Source organism: Macrosteles quadrilineatus, unplaced genomic scaffold, assembly GCF_028750875.1.
Source record: "Macrosteles quadrilineatus isolate MER2022 unplaced genomic scaffold, UCM_ALF_1.0 Scaffold_6__1_contigs__length_79288215, whole genome shotgun sequence".
NCBI lineage: Eukaryota > Metazoa > Arthropoda > Insecta > Hemiptera > Cicadellidae > Macrosteles > Macrosteles quadrilineatus.
Window position 1 is genome coordinate 46,680,238 of NW_026542599.1, and position 17,912 is coordinate 46,698,149.

The following is a 17,912-nucleotide window of genomic DNA, read 5'->3' on the forward strand; positions in this document are numbered from 1 at the left end:
ATAAGGTTTCAGTATTTTATTTTATTTCGATAAGCGTTGTGTTTATGACCCTTCATCAATTTCTCACAGCTTTTAGCGTGATGCCTATGACATTTAGCAACTTTTAGTATAAATAAACCTTATGTTGTCGATGTTTTATTGACGTTTGATACTTTTTAGCGTGATGTTGTTGACACTACTATAACTTTTGTTGGATTTTAACATAATATTGAAAGGGTAGTAATGCATTGTTTCTCTCATTATCAGTCATACAAACGCTTTACTGTACATTACACAGCTGCGGTATTTGGTGCTGACGAACAATAATGTTGACTTCAGCATTTGACTCAGCAAGACATTCAGCATCAGCTGAGTATTCTTGAGTGTTATTTGAGACAATGTGTGTGTGTGTGTTTTATCTGAGCAAAAATCCAAACAGGTAACTATTTTCCAATATTTATACATGGGTACATTTATACATTTGCATTTCCGTCGGCCCTATTTGACCAGTGTTTTCCAGTGTAGTAGGGCCTAATGTAAAATTCAAGAGTCCAACAATGCGTTCTTTAAATGTGTTTAAGTACCCTCTCGCATCTTTCTAGATCACTAGCCAGATAAATTGTATTGTAAAGGTTTTTCAGGTGAACACCTAAAATGTTAACAGTAAAAAACCTAAAACGTTAACAGTTAAAAAACCTAAAAACTTTGATATTTAAAAACCCTAAAAAACTTTCTAACTTAATTTTTAAAAGGCCTATGGAATAATTTAATTGATAGCCTGTTGTCGAAGGACAACTGTGGCCAGAATCAGCCCGTTTGGAATTGAACCGGCAACCTTAAGATTTAAGGCAAACGCAATAACCACTCAGCTAACTAGGCAGTTATACATTGTGTTAATGTTATATGGACTACGGACTACAGACTGAGGACAATGTACTGTATAATGTTTGTAATTAGAATTGGAAAAAATAAAATATTAAACATAATTAAGGCAAAAAATTCTATCGTGTCACAATCAACACAAATCAAAATAATATTTGCTTGTTGGGAACTAGTTGTTCAAAAAATAATAAAAATGGTAAATACTTTTTATTTTTGCTATTGATAAAGAATATGGAAAACCATTATATGGTTATAAAACTTGAAATTTTGAATTGGTTCTACTGTATTTGAGCTGTTAATAATGAGATGGAAACTTTATTCACTATGAAACAGAATAGTCTAAATAGTTCAGTTATCACAAAGTGAGGTATCACTTGAAGGTATAGGGAACTATGTTTACACTTTGCTTGAGTACCGTATCACAAGTTCTATACCTTGAGATACCGTGTATGGAATAGTTGTCCCAGGTTGATTATGTAATCTTGGGTATAGAGCATTATTGCCATATAGCAAAAATATATAATTTTTTTTTTAAATGAATGTAAAAAACATTAACTTTGATGATATGATGTGATGAATATTAATACAGGATTTTGAGGGAAGACTGTTTGTAATTTCAAAATGAGAGAAAACTCAATCTGAATTCCTCTTCAGATTAATGAACCTTTAGAATATTGAATGTAACCATTGTTTGGATTGCCAAAGGCAGAATCGTTATTAATGTTCGGTTTTTCTTTCGATGTTATTATTAAATAATTACCTGACTTTAAGATTAATTATTGCACACAGCTAAGCTTTTTTTCAGTGACTGTACTACGACTAATTGTTGGGTTTTCAGACAATTTGTACATTGTTACAAACCCAATCTACTTCTTTCTTTAGAAATTTTTTAGTCAATTATTGAAATAGATTTTTGTGTTTATTTATTGTTTTCCCTTTTTATTTACTAAATGGAAAAACTGTTGTATCATCCGTCAACGTTGTTGGGGTATATGGGAAGTTTAGATTTTTTAGCCAAATTGCGGTTTTGTTATTCTCTTAATGTCTAAAGTGGTTTTGGAAGTAAATCGATATGAACTATATAGCCAACGAGAAGTTCGGTTTTCTTGAAATTTTGTCTATAGGCACAATTTTCAACGATGTTTAACCCCAAGTTTGGAATTGTAAACTCAAACTTCAAAAATGGCTCCAATAATTTTAATGTAAATTTCAACCGTTTAAAGGCACCTTTTTTATCGTAAAACATGAATAACACCAGCAGCTTGTTAAAAAAACATTAATAAAAACCACAGTAAAAGATGTTATAAATTTTAAAATCAATGCATAAATAATAAATAGTAAGTACCGTTTAGTGATGTAAAACAAATATTTATGTGTTTGGTCAACGCCTCAATTTTGTTATTTTGCACAGCAGTTGAAAAAATTATGTCTAAGTTTAAAAAATAATGTAAACTTTTGATACACAAGACGAATAAATGCATTTGACATAAAACAATTTACTGTTGATAGTAATACAGCCTGTAGTACAAATACAGTAATAATTTAAAAATCCTACAAATATAGTAGGCATATTTGGAAATTAATTCCAACCCAACAGTAATAAATGCAGAAACACAAAATTTTTGACAAGATGAAAGCTCTCGCATTACAATGCATAAACCCCTCATAAGGCGGGAATTAAGTAGTGAGAGGAGTTGAGTGGTTAGACAAAGCCAATACCAGTACAGGGTGTGCAGCATGTGTGAGTGTAGGCTGTTGAAATGTGCTTACAAAGCTTGCATAAGTCATGAACCTTAAATAAGTTTGCTATATGAGGATTTATGTAAAAGTCATGGTGAAAGTGATCGACCTTAGTTGAAAAACTTTATTAATACAGCATAGGTAAAAATACCAGTTTAGCGCATCAATAAAAAGATGATATATAAAATTATCAGATTAAACACTAGAAAATTTGGGACTTAATTTCTTACTTGTCTTGTGCGTATACCGGGAATCAAACAGGCCCTTTGTTATCATAATCAAAAGTATATTTTGAAGGCAAAATTGAATAAAGCAGTAGACGTAAACAAATAATCTTGAAAATAACAATGACACAATGTTACTTGAAGAAAAATGAGCCCAGATACCCAATCCATCCGGGGTCTTTGTAGTAATGATTACAAATGCTGAGTAATCAACGGCTATATTACTCTACTTGATTGTGGGGAAAATCCCCTTTCCGAAATAAAAAGTGGATTAGAAGGAGAGAATTACTAATCACATTGTTTCAATACCAGTTTCACAAAGGGTTTTAAAATTCAAACACTGATACATAATTGTTGTGCAATTGAAACAAAGTAAAATGTTTGTGAAAGTTTTATAGGAATTACATAAGATGGAGTTTGTTCATTATTAGCAATACTTTTCTACAAATTTGGAATAAAATTATCTTAAACAGTTTACATTACAAATTAAATATAAAATTAAATATTCAATGGGTAAAATGGTAAATGTGTTTAATAAAAATTTGTCTTACAGCTTTTTTATAATTATAACATTACTTGCAGTTTCAATTTACCCAGAGAAAATCAAAATACATACATTGTTAAAATAAAAATAAAATAAAAATAATTTAAACCATTCTATATTGTGTAGGACTTTCTAGTTTAAATAATTTTAGTATCTCAGCACAAAAAATAAAATAAAAATAATTTAAACCATTCTATATTGTGTAGGATTTTCTAGTTTAAATAATTTTAGTATCTCAGCACGGCGAGTTTCACTCTAGTTTATTTTTATTTGGTATCCTAAGGAAAATTAAAACTTCAAACACAGGTTTTGGTCTCGTTCAAGCAAACTTCTAAACAATTTCCAAGTCAAATGAAGTAAAGTTTCAGTTGTTTCATTATATTAACAAAATGTTATTATTTCAATGTTACTGAAATATTTAGCAGCATAAAAAATTAGCTTGAAGTAAACACTATTCTGGTTATGCAAAAAGAACTATCAGTCAATCCATTATTATGTTTCATTATCTAGATAAAATCTATTCATGCTCAAGTAAACTTCAATGATAAATAGTATGAACATTTTATATTTATATAAAAAGTATTATATAGGGCCTACTAAATAACAAAAATTTTTGTCATTATTAAATCGTTAACAAAGTTTATTCGTTTCTTTATTGTGTGTCAGTACATAATGACATTATTGAGATGATGTGATTAGATTTCACCACTAAATATGAATAAACACAGGAACATCATACAAAAATATAATAAAAATATTAAACTTTAACAAAGAATTTGTTTGATAAAAAAGTAATATACATGTTATGATAAACTGCATAAATATTAAAAAATATTAAGAAATAAAATTTTTAATAAGCACCTCACTTGGAATGTAATAGATTTTCGTTTATGTCTTTTTCATGACATGGAAATACACCAAACAGTAGTGCCATTAAATTTGTAAAACCGCCGTAAATGTATTACATTACATTGACCAATGCGTGACTTTCATAACAGAGTTCTAGTGATTTTTCAGATTTGTCTATTGGAACATGTTTTACATTAATATTCAGAACACAAATAAAGTCTTAATCCCTTTATAATTTATGTAGTGTTTCTGATTTTAACACAATTAATTTTTATTAGTTTTTAGGTTTCTTGGATCATAACTAGTCTTGTATTTTGAAACATCACAATTTCAGAACTTTATTCCCCGGAAATTATGTCCATTTGATCCATCTCTTTTGTTGACATTTTTTCAATTTTTTAAATCCATGAACTTTGATTGCAAGTGATTGGCTTTCGTTGTATTTAAGTATACAAAAATAATTGAAAACATATATGATCGTGAAAAAAAGTATAAATACATTGAAAAAATTAAGAAATCTTGAGTTCAAACATTGCTCTATGTGCAATAGTTCTGACTTTTTATTACAATAAAAACAGTTTTCTCAATGAAGTCCTTTTTTGGGACCGGCAATCTTTTTTAATAATGCAACAGTCCTGCCTCTATAAGTCAACTTCAAATCATCTTATTGTAAAGTGTAACTGCATTAAAAATCACAAGGGGACGTGGGAAAATTGGGCAGTTTAATAGGGTCCAAAACTTGTTCCTAGGCTAAATTAATTAATCCAGTGCAATATTTAAGAAAGGTTATTAGGTGAATAGAACTAGCAATTTACAATAATTTTTTTGATTCTAAATTCATCCTAAAAGAGTGATTTAACCCCCTCAATCAAGTCACAGTTTGTCAAAAAAGTAGCCAATTTCAAATCAAAATACATTTTCATAAACAGCTGTAAATAAAAATTCACATTTAAACCGTTATAAAGAATGTTGGTCAGCACAACTGGATCTTTGAAAATGGACTCAAAAAATAAAATAAACTTGAGAGAGTCAAGGCCCTAAAGGGAATTACCTTTAGGCTATAATTACCATTCGCAGACAGGTTAGATCTTTAGCTTTTAAATTACACCTGAATCGTAAAAACTTCTGTTAGGACGGCTGGAAAAGGAATGTTACAGGGAAAGCCCTTATTATATTAAGTACGTATATAGATAGATTCTATTTGCTGTAGGCAAACTAAAATTGAATCAAAGGAAAGCATGGTCAGTGTATTAGGTACCTATGACATCAAAGGCCCAATTACAAAGGGCTGGAACAATACATACATCAGGGTAAGATAAATATTTATACAACTTTTTACCATTTAATGAATAATGGTTTACAAATTGTTCACAGCCTGGTCGACTTCTGGGTTTTAATTTTTTCTTCTTTTTGCATGGCCAAAAAGGCTGTTTATTTATGTTGGGATTAAAATATTTGAATTTTAATTCTTAGTAGACTTTTTTACAGAAATATTAGTTGGATAAGAAAACAACCAAACAAAAATTCATGTATTGAGAGTAAATTTACAGTTCTAGGCCAAAACCTTTCTTGTGGGAAAAGAATTTATATCAATAGACTTGAAATTGCCAAATAATATAGGTATTGGTTTAAAATAATCTTTTGCCTTACATACATATATTGATTTTATATTCTATTTGATTATATTTTAAATTTAGTATATATATATATATTCAAGAAGAATGTTTTGCTAAGAAGTATGATTTTAAAAAAGATTGCATCTTAATAGTTGTGTTTGTTTATTTGAGGGTTTTTGCCGAAGCAATCTCGACACCTAGTAGAAGCATTGGTCCACCCATTATACTAAGAAGTCCTCTACTAATATATCAGATACATTGAAACAAATCCCAAACTTTAAATTGTACACACCAACAACTAACATAATGTTGGTAAAATAAAACAAACAAAACCATTCCTGGGTACCACTTGAATCCGACTAATCATACAAAAATGGAACATTGAAATAATGGGGTGTTATTTTGTTGAAGTAATTTTATTCGCAAAACTATTTAAAATAAATTCAAGTAAATGTGATTTTATAAATTAAATAGATAATTAATTGTTGTGTGTTAATGACAAACTCATCAGCTAATTTGGCAAAAACAGCTGTTGCTATCTCTTGACTGGTTCCTATTTAAATAGAAGTATGAGTTCTGCCTTAAAGTTTGTTTTCTAATGGTTTTGTTCCGCAATTTTGTCCTGATTCGCCAGAATCAAGGGAAACGCGGGAATGTTTATGAAAGAAATATGCTTTGCATTTCTTACACTGGAATTTATATATCTGGCATAGTAATAAAAAATAGTGACCTCTTTTAGGCATAGGTAGCAGGTATGCATTGCCATATAAGGAATATAAATTGCCAAGAGGTATATTGAACTACAAGAGCGCCTGCATAACTGTAAGAATGAATCTAGGGCGTTTTACTCTGCCGGATGTGATAAAGAATTTATCACCAATGCAATTTCATCCCTCTCAATATGGAACTCATGATTATATTGTGAAAGTACCAACTTACTTCTTTAGAAATATACATTAAATTAATGGAAGATCTATGTTAGTTAAAGAATGGTTAAAGTTAGTAAGGAACAACACTTATGAATATATTATTTTTTTACTAAGATTATTAGAGGAATATCCAAATAAGTTACAAAGCAATTAAACGGTGTATTACAAAATAGAATACCACTCAATTTTAAATTAGATTACAGTAGTAAATAAATACACAATATTCCTTTAACAATATTCCTTAGAGATCAGTTTAGAACTTAAGTTTTCTTCTTACTCCATATAGTCCGGTGGCTTAGTGTAATTACCGTTACATGGCGGATAAAAGCATCAAATTTGGTATGAAGGTACCTTAGGGTATACTAATAAATTTTAGCCTAGGAGCCCTTTTGAAATTTTAAATATTTCCACACACGGCACCAAAATCCAAAATGGCCGACAAATACAACAAAAACTACCTTTAAAACAATCCATTCTCCTGTTAACTCTAAAATATAACTTAAATCCAACCAAGACTCTACAATACTAACCGGAGACATACTAAATTATATGAAAGAATACTTATGTGTGTCTGTGTGTGAGTGGGTGGGGGTATGTGTGTGAGTATTTATGTAACGAAACCTGTACTGGACATTGCGCAAAAATGGTCAAACCAATTTACTGCAAATTTGGTGTGGACTTTGTTAGTATCATATGTCAACATTTAGATCTGTTTCCTTTTATTTATCTATTTTTATAATTTTATTTAGTTTATTTTTACAATTTTCATCTATTTTTTTTTAGATCTACAGAGTTAGGCAAAAGTATGGAAACCCCCCAGTTAACTTTTTAACGCGTTTCAGTAGGAAAACCAAACTCAGCATATATTTACAAAATAAAAAATTGCACTTTTTCATCAAAGTTACAACTTTGCCCCAGCCCCCAGCCCCCAGAATGGGTTATTTTGGGGTCAGCCCCAAATTTTCAAAATTAAACACCTATCATGTGACCACTCATTTTAAAGGGTTTATCAAGAGAAGTTGAATGGTGTAAACCAGAGGTCAATATCCCACTCCAAATCGAAATGGCAGCCATTTTAATTATTTAAGATGAGCAAGCAAAAGATAAAGTCTTGATAATCCCAGTTAACTTTAAACATTTAATATTTTAATACTGGCAAAAAGGTGAATTATCTTTTTTAATAAAGGTATGTAGAGTTTAGTGTTCCAGCTGTAATCTGTTACAAAGTTAATAAGGCATATTTCAAAATGACTGCGATTTTGATTAGGGGGGAATATCTTGGTGTCATACTGGACCGCACACTGACATTTAAGGCGCATTGTATTGCGACAAGAGGTAAAGTCTCAGCGAGGAATAATATCATCAATAAGCTCACCAGCAGATGCTGGGGTGCTAACCCTAATGTCCTCAGAACCTCAGCTTTAGCGCTCAGTGTGTCGGCTGCGGAGTACGCTGCACCACTATGGAATGCATCGTCACATGCAAAAAAGGTTGACATAGCAGTCAATGACATGGCTCGGATTGTAACTGGGTCTTTGAAACCAACCCCAGTACACAAACTATCCTATCATAGGGATCGCCCCTCCATCAATCCGACGTGATGTCGCTGCCGACGCAGAAAGGAGTAAGCAAAAGACAGACCCTCGTCACCCATTACACGGCCACCAACCTGCTGCAGAGTGACAGCTTCGGTCCAGAAAGAGCTTTTTATCACGGACACGAGTCCTGGATGGATCACTCTCAATCAATCGGGTGGCAAGGTGGGAGGCCACGTTGACTAACCCTTCCTTGCCAGCCAGGGAGGAACTGGCTCCTGGTGGAGGCCTTCTTTACACGGTGTGGAAGACCCTAAATCGAATTAGGGTCGAGGTACCAAAATGCAGGACAAACATGCAGTAATGGGGTCTCTTACCAGACAAAGAAAACATCTTGTGCGCGTGTGGTGCTGTCCAGGATCCTGGCCATCTGCTGATCTGCCCACGCCTAGACCAGTCTTGCACATTTGATGATCTTTTACATGCGAATGACAAAGCCATATCGGTAGCTAATTTTTGGAAATGCGAAGTCTGATTTCCGGGCACGGAAAGTAAGTAAGTAGTATTAGGGGGGCGATATTGACTTCTAGTTTGCGCCATTTAATTTGTCTTGAGAAACCCTTTAAAATGAGGGGTCACATGATAGGTGTTTACGTTTGAAAATTTGGGACCGCACCCAAATACCCCATTTTGGGAGCCGGGTACAAGTTCTAACTGTAATGAAAAAGTGAATTTTTTTATTTTGTAAACATGTGCCGAGTTTGGTTTTCCCCCTGCCACACGTTATAAAGTTAACTGGAGGCTTCCAGACTTTATCTTTTGCTTGCTCATCTTAAATTAAAATGGCTGCCATTTTGATTTGGGGTGCGATATCGACCTATGGTTTACACCATTCAATTTATCTTGATAAGCCCTTTAAAATGAGCGGTCAAATTATAGGTTTTTAAGTTTGAAAATTTGGGGCTGCCCCCAAAATACCCCGTTTTGGGGGCTGAGGCAAAGTTGTAACTTTGATAAAAAGTGCAATTTTTATTGTGTAAATATATGCCGAGTTTGGTTTTCCTACTGCAACGCGGTAAAAGGTTAACTGGGGGGTTCCATACTTTTGCCTAACCCTGTAGATCTAAAAAAAAAATGATGAAAATTGTAAAAATAAATAAAATAAAATTATATAAATAGATAAATAAAAGGAAACAGATCTAAATGTTGACATATGATTGACATGGTTGACATATGATATTAACAAAGTCCACACCAAATTTGCAGTAAATTGGTTTGCCCATTTTTGCGCAACGTCCAGTACAGGTTTCGTTACATAAATACTCACACACATACCCCCACCCACTCACACACGGACACACATAAGATTTCTTTCATATAATTTAGTATGTCTCCGGTTTGTATTGTAGAGTCTTGGTTGGATTTAAGTTATATTTTAGAGTTAACAGGAGAATGGATTGTTTTAAAGGTAGTTTTTGTCGTATTTGTCGGCCATTTTGAATTTTGGTGCCGTGTGTCGAAATATTTAAAATTTCAAAAGGGCTCCTAGGCTAAAATTTATTAGTATACCCTAAGGTACCTTCATGCCAAATTTGGTGCTTTTATCCAGCAGGTAACGGTACTCGTAAATTAAAGCCCTAAGCCACCGGACTAATATATTTAAATATACTATTTACTTTTATAACTTTTTATTTACTTTTTGTATCAGTTTAAACACAGCCTGATGATGGAAACCTAGTTTCCAAAAGCGCTTGTGAATAAAACAGTTTTTTTCCTACAGTCACCCGACAAAGTTGGCTTCCTTGTACTGTTTATAGTACAGAAAGCTGCTAATTGCTGCATATTTATACTTTGCCGTACGGTTTATACTTTGCCGCACATCAGGATTCCAACGAAACAACACAAAACAGCGTGGTTCCATTATGCACGTAATCCGTGTGTTCAGTAAACTTTAACCATTCATATTATTTAACACTCTATGTTTTATTTAATGTACATCTCTTTTCCTTGCAACTAACATGTGTTCTTAATCAAATTAAATTATTCTCTATTGCTAACACATGTTGTGTATCAAAAAGTAAATAAAACAGTGCTTGTTCTCTTATCCCAAAAGTGTGTTCATTTTTTTCTCATCTTATAATCTCCATTTAATTTCATTCTCTACAAAACATTCATTGGTCCTTCGAGCCGGATCAATGAATGTTTTGTAGAATATAAATTTGTAAAATATCCACCATCACGACTGATATTGTTCCAGTTCAGTGTTCACAAATGTCAGTCCAAAGCTTGCATCTTTGTTTTGATATCAATAAAAGTACTCTGCACTCTTTTTCTTAGTTTTTCACCAACTTCTGCATAGTAAACACTTTCAAACTCCTCTTCATTCATAAACCGAGATATCAATAATTTTGCTTCAGATCTGACATTAATGTTGCTGTCTGCCAGCAGCAGTGCCCCAGTTTCAATGATTCGTTTGCACGTATCCCTCAAGTGTGGGTGAGTCAGAATTGTGTTTGGAGTTTTCAGAGCTACAACACAAGATAAGAGCCTTGCCGTTGCTGTCCGCACTAGTGGGTTGTTATGTATTGGTCCTTTGTCCACAATCGGCCGCACTGCTTGTGTTGTCTGAATGTATGTGACCATTTTATCTAAGGCGTCATTGGCGTACAGTCTGATTTCTTTATTACTGTCAGCTGTTCGGGCCAGTAGTGAATGAACGATTTCATCAAATTCCGGCCGGCATGTTGAGCGCATGTGTGCGAAGAACTCGCGTGATGCTTGGCAAGCAAACATGGTGATGTGCGGGCGGTGGCCATGAAGCAGACAGCTGATTGCTCGGTACACGAGGCTCATGTGGGGCTCCAACTCATCTGGATATGAGTGTGCTAGTTGGAGGCATTCCTCCAAACCTGCTTTCATTGTCTGCCAGTCGCTCCTGTTGAGTTTAATGGCAGCCAGCCTTGCAACATCTTCTGGATGTTTGTCAAGCTGTTTTGTAGTCAGTAGGAGATTACCCATATGAGCGGTTCGATGCAATCACAGAATCTGACATTCTACTGAGTGCTTTGCCATCAGTTGCTTTAAACAGCTGTTCCAACTGGTAATGGGGACGGGGTTGTGATATAGATGGCAGAGGACAGCATTTTCCATTGTTTTCTGAATTTTCTTCTCGCCTCTTACCATCAATGAATATTTCAGGCTTTTGAACTTCTTCATAGTATCCTTTTCCATTACACATAGAGCAGACAACTATCTTTTTTGGGTTCTTAGTACTTCCTATTTCAGTACATGAATTATCCTTTTCTATTTTTGGTTCTCCTTCCCCATTCATTCCTTGGTATCCCTGTGTAATTGCCTGTTCTTGAATGAACTGTCCCTCTCCCATTGTTATTTGCTTTTCTCCGGACAACATAATATTAAACTTTAAACACTAGACTAATAAACATTAAAAATAATTTAGAACTTTTGATTTTTAAGAAACTTATTAAAACTTTATTACATCAAAATTTTATTTCTCTGGCATAACAATATTATTTTTAGCAACAATGAATGTTTTGTAGAGAATGAAATTAAATGGAGATTATAAGATGAGAAAAAAATGAACACACTTTTGGGATAAGAGAACAAGCACTGTTTTATTTACTTTTTGATACACAACATGTGTTAGCAATAGAGAATAATTTAATTTGATTAAGAACACATGTTAGTTGCAAGGAAAAGAGATGTACATTAAATAAAACATAGAGTGTTAAATAATATGAATGGTTAAAGTTTACTGAACATACCGGGGGCCTTGAATCCCCAGTGGATTCAACAAAAACAGTTCACGAATCCACAGTTGGCAGGGGAAACACTTTGTGGGCAGATCTTCTGAGGTTGCCACTTGATGTTTTTAAGTCTATCACTCGCACAACCCCATCAGCCCCTGGATGAACTGCTGTAATTCGAGCGAGAGGCCACGAGAGAGGTGGTGAGTCCATATGTACCAGAACAAGGTCACCCACTTCAAGATTTTTTGATTTCCGAGTCCACTTGGTACGTTGTTGCAAGTTGTTTAAGTATTCTAGGTGCCATCTATGCCATATGCGTTGATGAAATGCTTGAACTAGCTGCCATTGCTTGAGACGGTTTTCAGGAACTGTCAGGAGATTAGGTTCAGGTACTGCTGTGAGGGGTGCACCAATCAGGAAGTGTCCGGGAGTCAGTGCTGCGAGATCCGAAGGATCATTTGAAAGAGGTGTCAGTGATCGGGAATTGAGCATTGCTTCGATTTGGGTCAACAATGTGATGAATTCAATGAGTGTTAAGACTGAGTTTCCCATTACTCGACGGAGATGATGTTTCACATTCTTTACAGACGATTCCCACAATCCTCCTTGATGCGGAGCGGCTGGTGGATTAAAATGAAAATTGATGCCTTTAAGTGAAGAGAATCGTTGAATCTTCCGTTTGGAGTCTTGACAATAAAGAGATTTTTCAACAATCTTGCGTAGGGTAGAGTCAGCACCAATGAAGTTGGACCCACAATCCGAGTAAATGTCGGAAGAATGTCCTCTGCGAGATACAAATCGAGTCATTGCAGCAATGAAAGATTCAGTCGTTAGGTCTGTTACTACTTCCAAATGTACAGCTTTCGTGACGAGGCAGATGAAAGTACAAAAGTATGACTTTATGTGTCTCACTGCCTTGAGGTTGAAGATTTTAACAGTAAAAGGCCCTGCATAATCTATGCCGGTGTGGAGGAAAGGTCGAGCAGGAGTTACACGAGACTGAGGGAGATCAGCCATGAGAGGACACACATTTCTAGGTTTGACTTTGAAACATCTGACACATTTATGGATACGAGAGCGTATGGCACAACGGGCAGACAGTATCCAAACATGTTTGTAAAGTAATGCTTGAGTAAGCTGAGGGCCTGAATGAAGATTGTAGATATGGTAGTGGTCAATGAGGAGATTTACCACATGATGCTTTTTTGGCAGAATAATGGGATGTCGAGCATCTTCAGGAAGTGATGTCTGAGAAAGACGTCCTCCAACACGCAATAATCCAAATGAGTCAATGAAAGGTGAAAGACGTTGTAAACGAGTGGAGCAAAATGATTTCCGTTTGAGGCAGTTGATTTCTTCTGTGAATACTTCTTTTTGTACAAGTTTAAAAATGTGATATTTTGTGTCTTTCAGTTCCTGTGTTGAGATGAAACCTTGGCGTTTTTCAGAACCTTTACAGTTGTGTATGAAACGAAGGACGTAAGCAAAAATCCTAAGAAGTCGTTCCCATGAAGAATATTTAATGAGAAGATTGGTCAGCGTAGATTCAGTGGTAGTTGACACAAGTACAGTTAGAGGAGTGTGTTTTACTTCATCTAATGTTGAGATATCTGTAGGTGAAAAAGTTACATCAGGCCAGTTTGAAGGGGGAAGAGAAAGCCAAGAAGGCCCTGACCACCAAAGGGGGTGAGACACAAGCTCAATGGCTAGAATACCTCTTGAAGCACAATCAGCAGGGTTTTCCTTGCTAGGGATGTAACGCCAACAGTGATAGGGGACAAGTTCTTGTGTTTGGGCGACTCTGTTAGCCACGAATGTTTTCAGCCTGTAAGATGGAGTTTGAAGCCATGTCAAGGTTACTGAAGAATCACACCACAAATAACATTGGTTGAGTGAAATTAAGGGTTTGAATGAAGAACAACAGAAGTTTACGAGTTGAGCTAACAAGTGGGCAGCGCAGAGTTCTAATCGTGGAAGAGTCACCTTCTTGAGAGGGGCGACTCTAGTTTTAGATAAAACCATACGTGTAGTCACTTCTCCGTTGGGTTGGGAACATCGTACATAGACAACAGCTGAAAACCCACGGTCAGAGGCGTCTGAGAAGCCGTGAAGTTCAACACTAGAATTTGGAGAGATTTTCAATGCTCTAGGGATCTGAATGTCTGCAAGTGCTGGTATCGCTGAGATAAAGTTACTCCAAATTGCACTAAGTTCTGGAGTGAGAGGTTCATCCCATTGTAGACCGGTCGTCCAGAGAAGTTGAATAAAACATTTTGCTGTCATAGTACATGGGCTAAGAAATCCACAAGGATCGTATATTTTAGCGACTAGACTGAGAACGTGACGTTTAGTTAGTGTTTTTGGCGGTAGGTTGAGATGAAATGAAAAATTGTCCGAGTCTGGAGACCAGTGTAGGCCAAGAATTGAGAAATGGGGATCAGGTGTATTTTCAAGAAAGACTGGAGAGTCTTTATGAGTGTCTGGAAGAGACTGAAGAAGCTCGGGAGAATTTTAAGTCCATTTTCGAAGTTCAAAGTGTCCACGGTTGAGTAGTTGAATGAGTTGATTTTGAAGGTTCTTTGCTTCATCTACCGTGTCTGCTCCAGTTACAATGTCGTCTACGTAAGTCTGAGTGCGCAAGACATTTGCTGCTTCAGGGAAGTCTTTACCTTCGTCTTCAGCTAACTGGTGGAGGGTACGAATCGCTAAGTAGGGTGAGCTATTTACTCCAAAAGTCACTCGAGTGAGTTTGTATGTGGATATATCTTCAGAGGGATTGTCACGCCACAAGACGAGTTGGAACAGTTGATCGGAAGGTTTGATTAAGATTTGAAGATACATTTGGCGAATATCGCAAGTGAAAACGATATTGTGTATTCTGAAATGTAGCAATATATCACAAATGTTGGTCTGTAATTTAGGGCCGGTCATGAGAGAATCATTGAGGGAAATTCCAGAGCTGGTTTTGCAGCTTGCATCATAAACGATTCGGAGTTTAGTTGAGGTACTGGATGGTTTCACAACTGCATGGTGTGGCAAGAAATAGTGAGGAGAGTTGATATCTAGATGAGGTAGTTTTACCATATGACCTTGAGAGATGTGTTCATTTATATTGTCAGAGTAAGCTTTATACAAATCAGGAGAGAGTGTAAAACGTCGTTCAAGTGAGTGAAAACGTCGTTCTGCGATGAGTTTGGAAGATCCTAAAGGTGGATGATTTTCTTTAAATGGTAGCTGAACTAAGTAACGGCCATTTTCGTCCCTAGAGTGGGTAGCTTTAAACAGATCTTCACACTGTTGCTCTTCAACCGATATCTTTGAGGGTACAGATAATTCCTCTAATTTCCAAAATTTCTGTAGAGAGTTATGCAATTCGTTGTCAACCGTTGAGAGCAGAGAGATGGATGGAGTGTTGGCAGGCTGGGAATCGGTTGAACAAGGTGCATTCCCCATAACAACAAAGCCAAAGTGAGTTCCCATCATGTTAGGCATGTTAGGGCCGAGAGAATAGTTTTCATTCGTTAAAAGAAGAGGGAAGAGAGAAGCTCCGATCAGCATGTCAATGGGCCCTGATAAGTGGAAGCTGGGATCAGCAAGGGGGTAAGGTTTTACTTTCAATAGAACTCTTTGTGATATTTGAGATCTAGGGAGATTGACAGATATTTTATCAAGTATGTGCACTTCATGGTTGGATGCAACTAATTTTCCTGCCAGTGTGTTAACAGTGAGGTTCACAATACCCTTTGTGAGAGTTGGAGATTGAGAAAGACCAACTACTTGTAAGTTGGATTTGAAACGAGGTGCATTCAGTAGTTGAGCAGCTTTTTCACTAATAAAATCACACATGCTGCCACTATCAATCAATGCTCTGAACACATGAGAAACGTTATTTTGAGCAGTAACTTTAACCAGTGTTGTGCCTAAAATTACAGTTTTAGGGATTTGATTAGCAGGACTGGCTTCCTGTGAGCAAAGAGATACGGTAGGTTTTTCATTCGAAACATGAGTGGTTGATGGTTGTGATGATGTAGAACCTTGAGATGTCTTGTCATGTTCAAAATGAAGTAAGGTGTGATGACGTTTGTGGCATTTGAAGCAAGATGCTTTAGACTTACATGTTTTAACATCATGTTTTCCGAGGCAAGAGACACATCTGTTGTTGTCCTTTACGGTTTTAAAACGTTCATTTGAAGAAAGAGAGAGAAAGCTAGGACAAGCATAAACCTTGTGGCCAGTTGATGAGCAGACAAAGCAGGGAAATGAGAAAGGATTTTTTGAGTTGTCTTGATTTGATGGAGTTGGAGTAGAGACCATTGTAACTTTCTGAGCTTGAATGAAAGAGGGCTTGGATGTGAAAGATTTGGGTTTAAAATTTGAATTGTGGTTGTTCGTACTTTGAGCAAACTTGGTATGTAACACAGCGTCTTCCATTTGGTTACACTCTTGATTAAGAAATTTGACTATTTCGACTACTTCTGGTAGAGAATGTGTTTCGCATTTTATATTAATTCTAAAAGCCTCTAGTTGTTTTAGAAGGTCATTGTCTAGTTTTCGTAAGAGTATGGTGGACAACAGAGGGTTAGAGTTAGAAGTAATGTCACAGTCAAGAGCTTTAAGTGCTTCTGTGTGTTCATAGAACAAGTTGAGGAACGTTCTGAGACATTTGTTTGAGGTAGAGGAAATGTCCGGTAGGTCGATCAGTTTGTTTAGGTGAAGTGTAGTTAACCTTCGGGTGTTGTGGTATCTGTCTCTGAGGAGCTGATAGGCAATTGAGTAATTGGCTGAAGTGATACTGAAAGCTTTTACGAGATTTAGTGGTTCATTTTTGAGCACGCTGAGAAGATATTGAAATTTAGTGACGTTTGAAATGCTTTCATTCAGATGGATGCTAGTGTCAAATAAGTTGATGAAACTTACCCACTGTAGAGGAGAACCATCAAACGTGATGAGGTCTAGTTTTGGGAGTCTTACGTGAGCAGATGATGAAGCTGAGATGTCACTAATTCTTGTTGAATCTTTACTTTCTTCTGGAACATCTTGCGGCTGCTGTTGGAGAAGGGCTTCAATCCGAGACTTGGCTTCGACGAATAGCAGTCGCAGTTTGTCTTCAGTGTCACTTACTGCATCCAAATCTAATTCTTCTGATATATGTTCCAAGGCTCTTTCCAGGTAATTTTCATAGGCTTCATGTTTCTTTTCTAACTGGTTCGAGAAGTTGTTTAAAGTTCTGATTTGTATCACTGACAAGATTGAGGGGGAAAGTGTTTCAAGCTCTTGTACAGATTTGAGAATCTTTTCAAAAGAATTTTGTATGAGAAGGGTTGATTTGTTGAAGTTTGAGAGTGAAATTGATCTGGTAGCCATATTGGACAAAACAGATGGAGTGAAACTTTACTAAGAATTAGATAGAGTTTGTGACACTATGAGAGTGGGGAGAAACATAAAGAGATTGAATGATAAAATAAAGATATTTCGATAGCTTGAAAGTGTTCTGAAAATTGAATCCAAAGACTGAAATTCAAAATCCAGGCTCGATTAGGACCAATGAATGTTTTGTAGAGAATGAAATTAAATGGAGATTATAAGATGAGAAAAAAATGAACACACTTTTGGGATAAGAGAACAAGCACTGTTTTATTTACTTTTTGATACACAACATGTGTTAGCAATAGAGAATAATTTAATTTGATTAAGAACACATGTTAGTTGCAAGGAAAAGAGATGTACATTAAATAAAACATAGAGTGTTAAATAATATGAATGGTTAAAGTTTACTGAACACCGTGTACGCTTGGAAATAGGTTGGCAACACTTAAAGATAATTATACTATGAGCAGCTGATTG

General features: G+C 35.4%; 2 protein-coding genes across 9 annotated transcripts in view; both read right to left on the reverse strand.

Moving 5' to 3' along the window:
- The window catches only part of LOC128996290 (multiple PDZ domain protein-like), a 395,615-nt gene that overhangs the window by 227,124 nt on the left and 150,579 nt on the right, over positions 1 to 17,912 (reverse strand). The gene's annotated exons all lie outside the window — the stretch shown is intronic.
- Positions 10,509 to 11,813, reverse strand: LOC128996291 (TOG array regulator of axonemal microtubules protein 2-like). Its single transcript, XM_054421516.1, has one exon. The coding sequence runs from the start codon at positions 11,314 to 11,316 to the stop codon at positions 10,573 to 10,575; it is 744 nt and encodes a 247-aa protein (XP_054277491.1). The 5' UTR covers positions 11,317 to 11,813; the 3' UTR covers positions 10,509 to 10,572.

Coding starts and splice junctions, on each gene's coding strand:
- LOC128996291 (XM_054421516.1), bottom strand. CDS start 11,316: ATGGGTAATCTCCTACTGACTACAAAACAGCTTGACAAACATCCAGAA.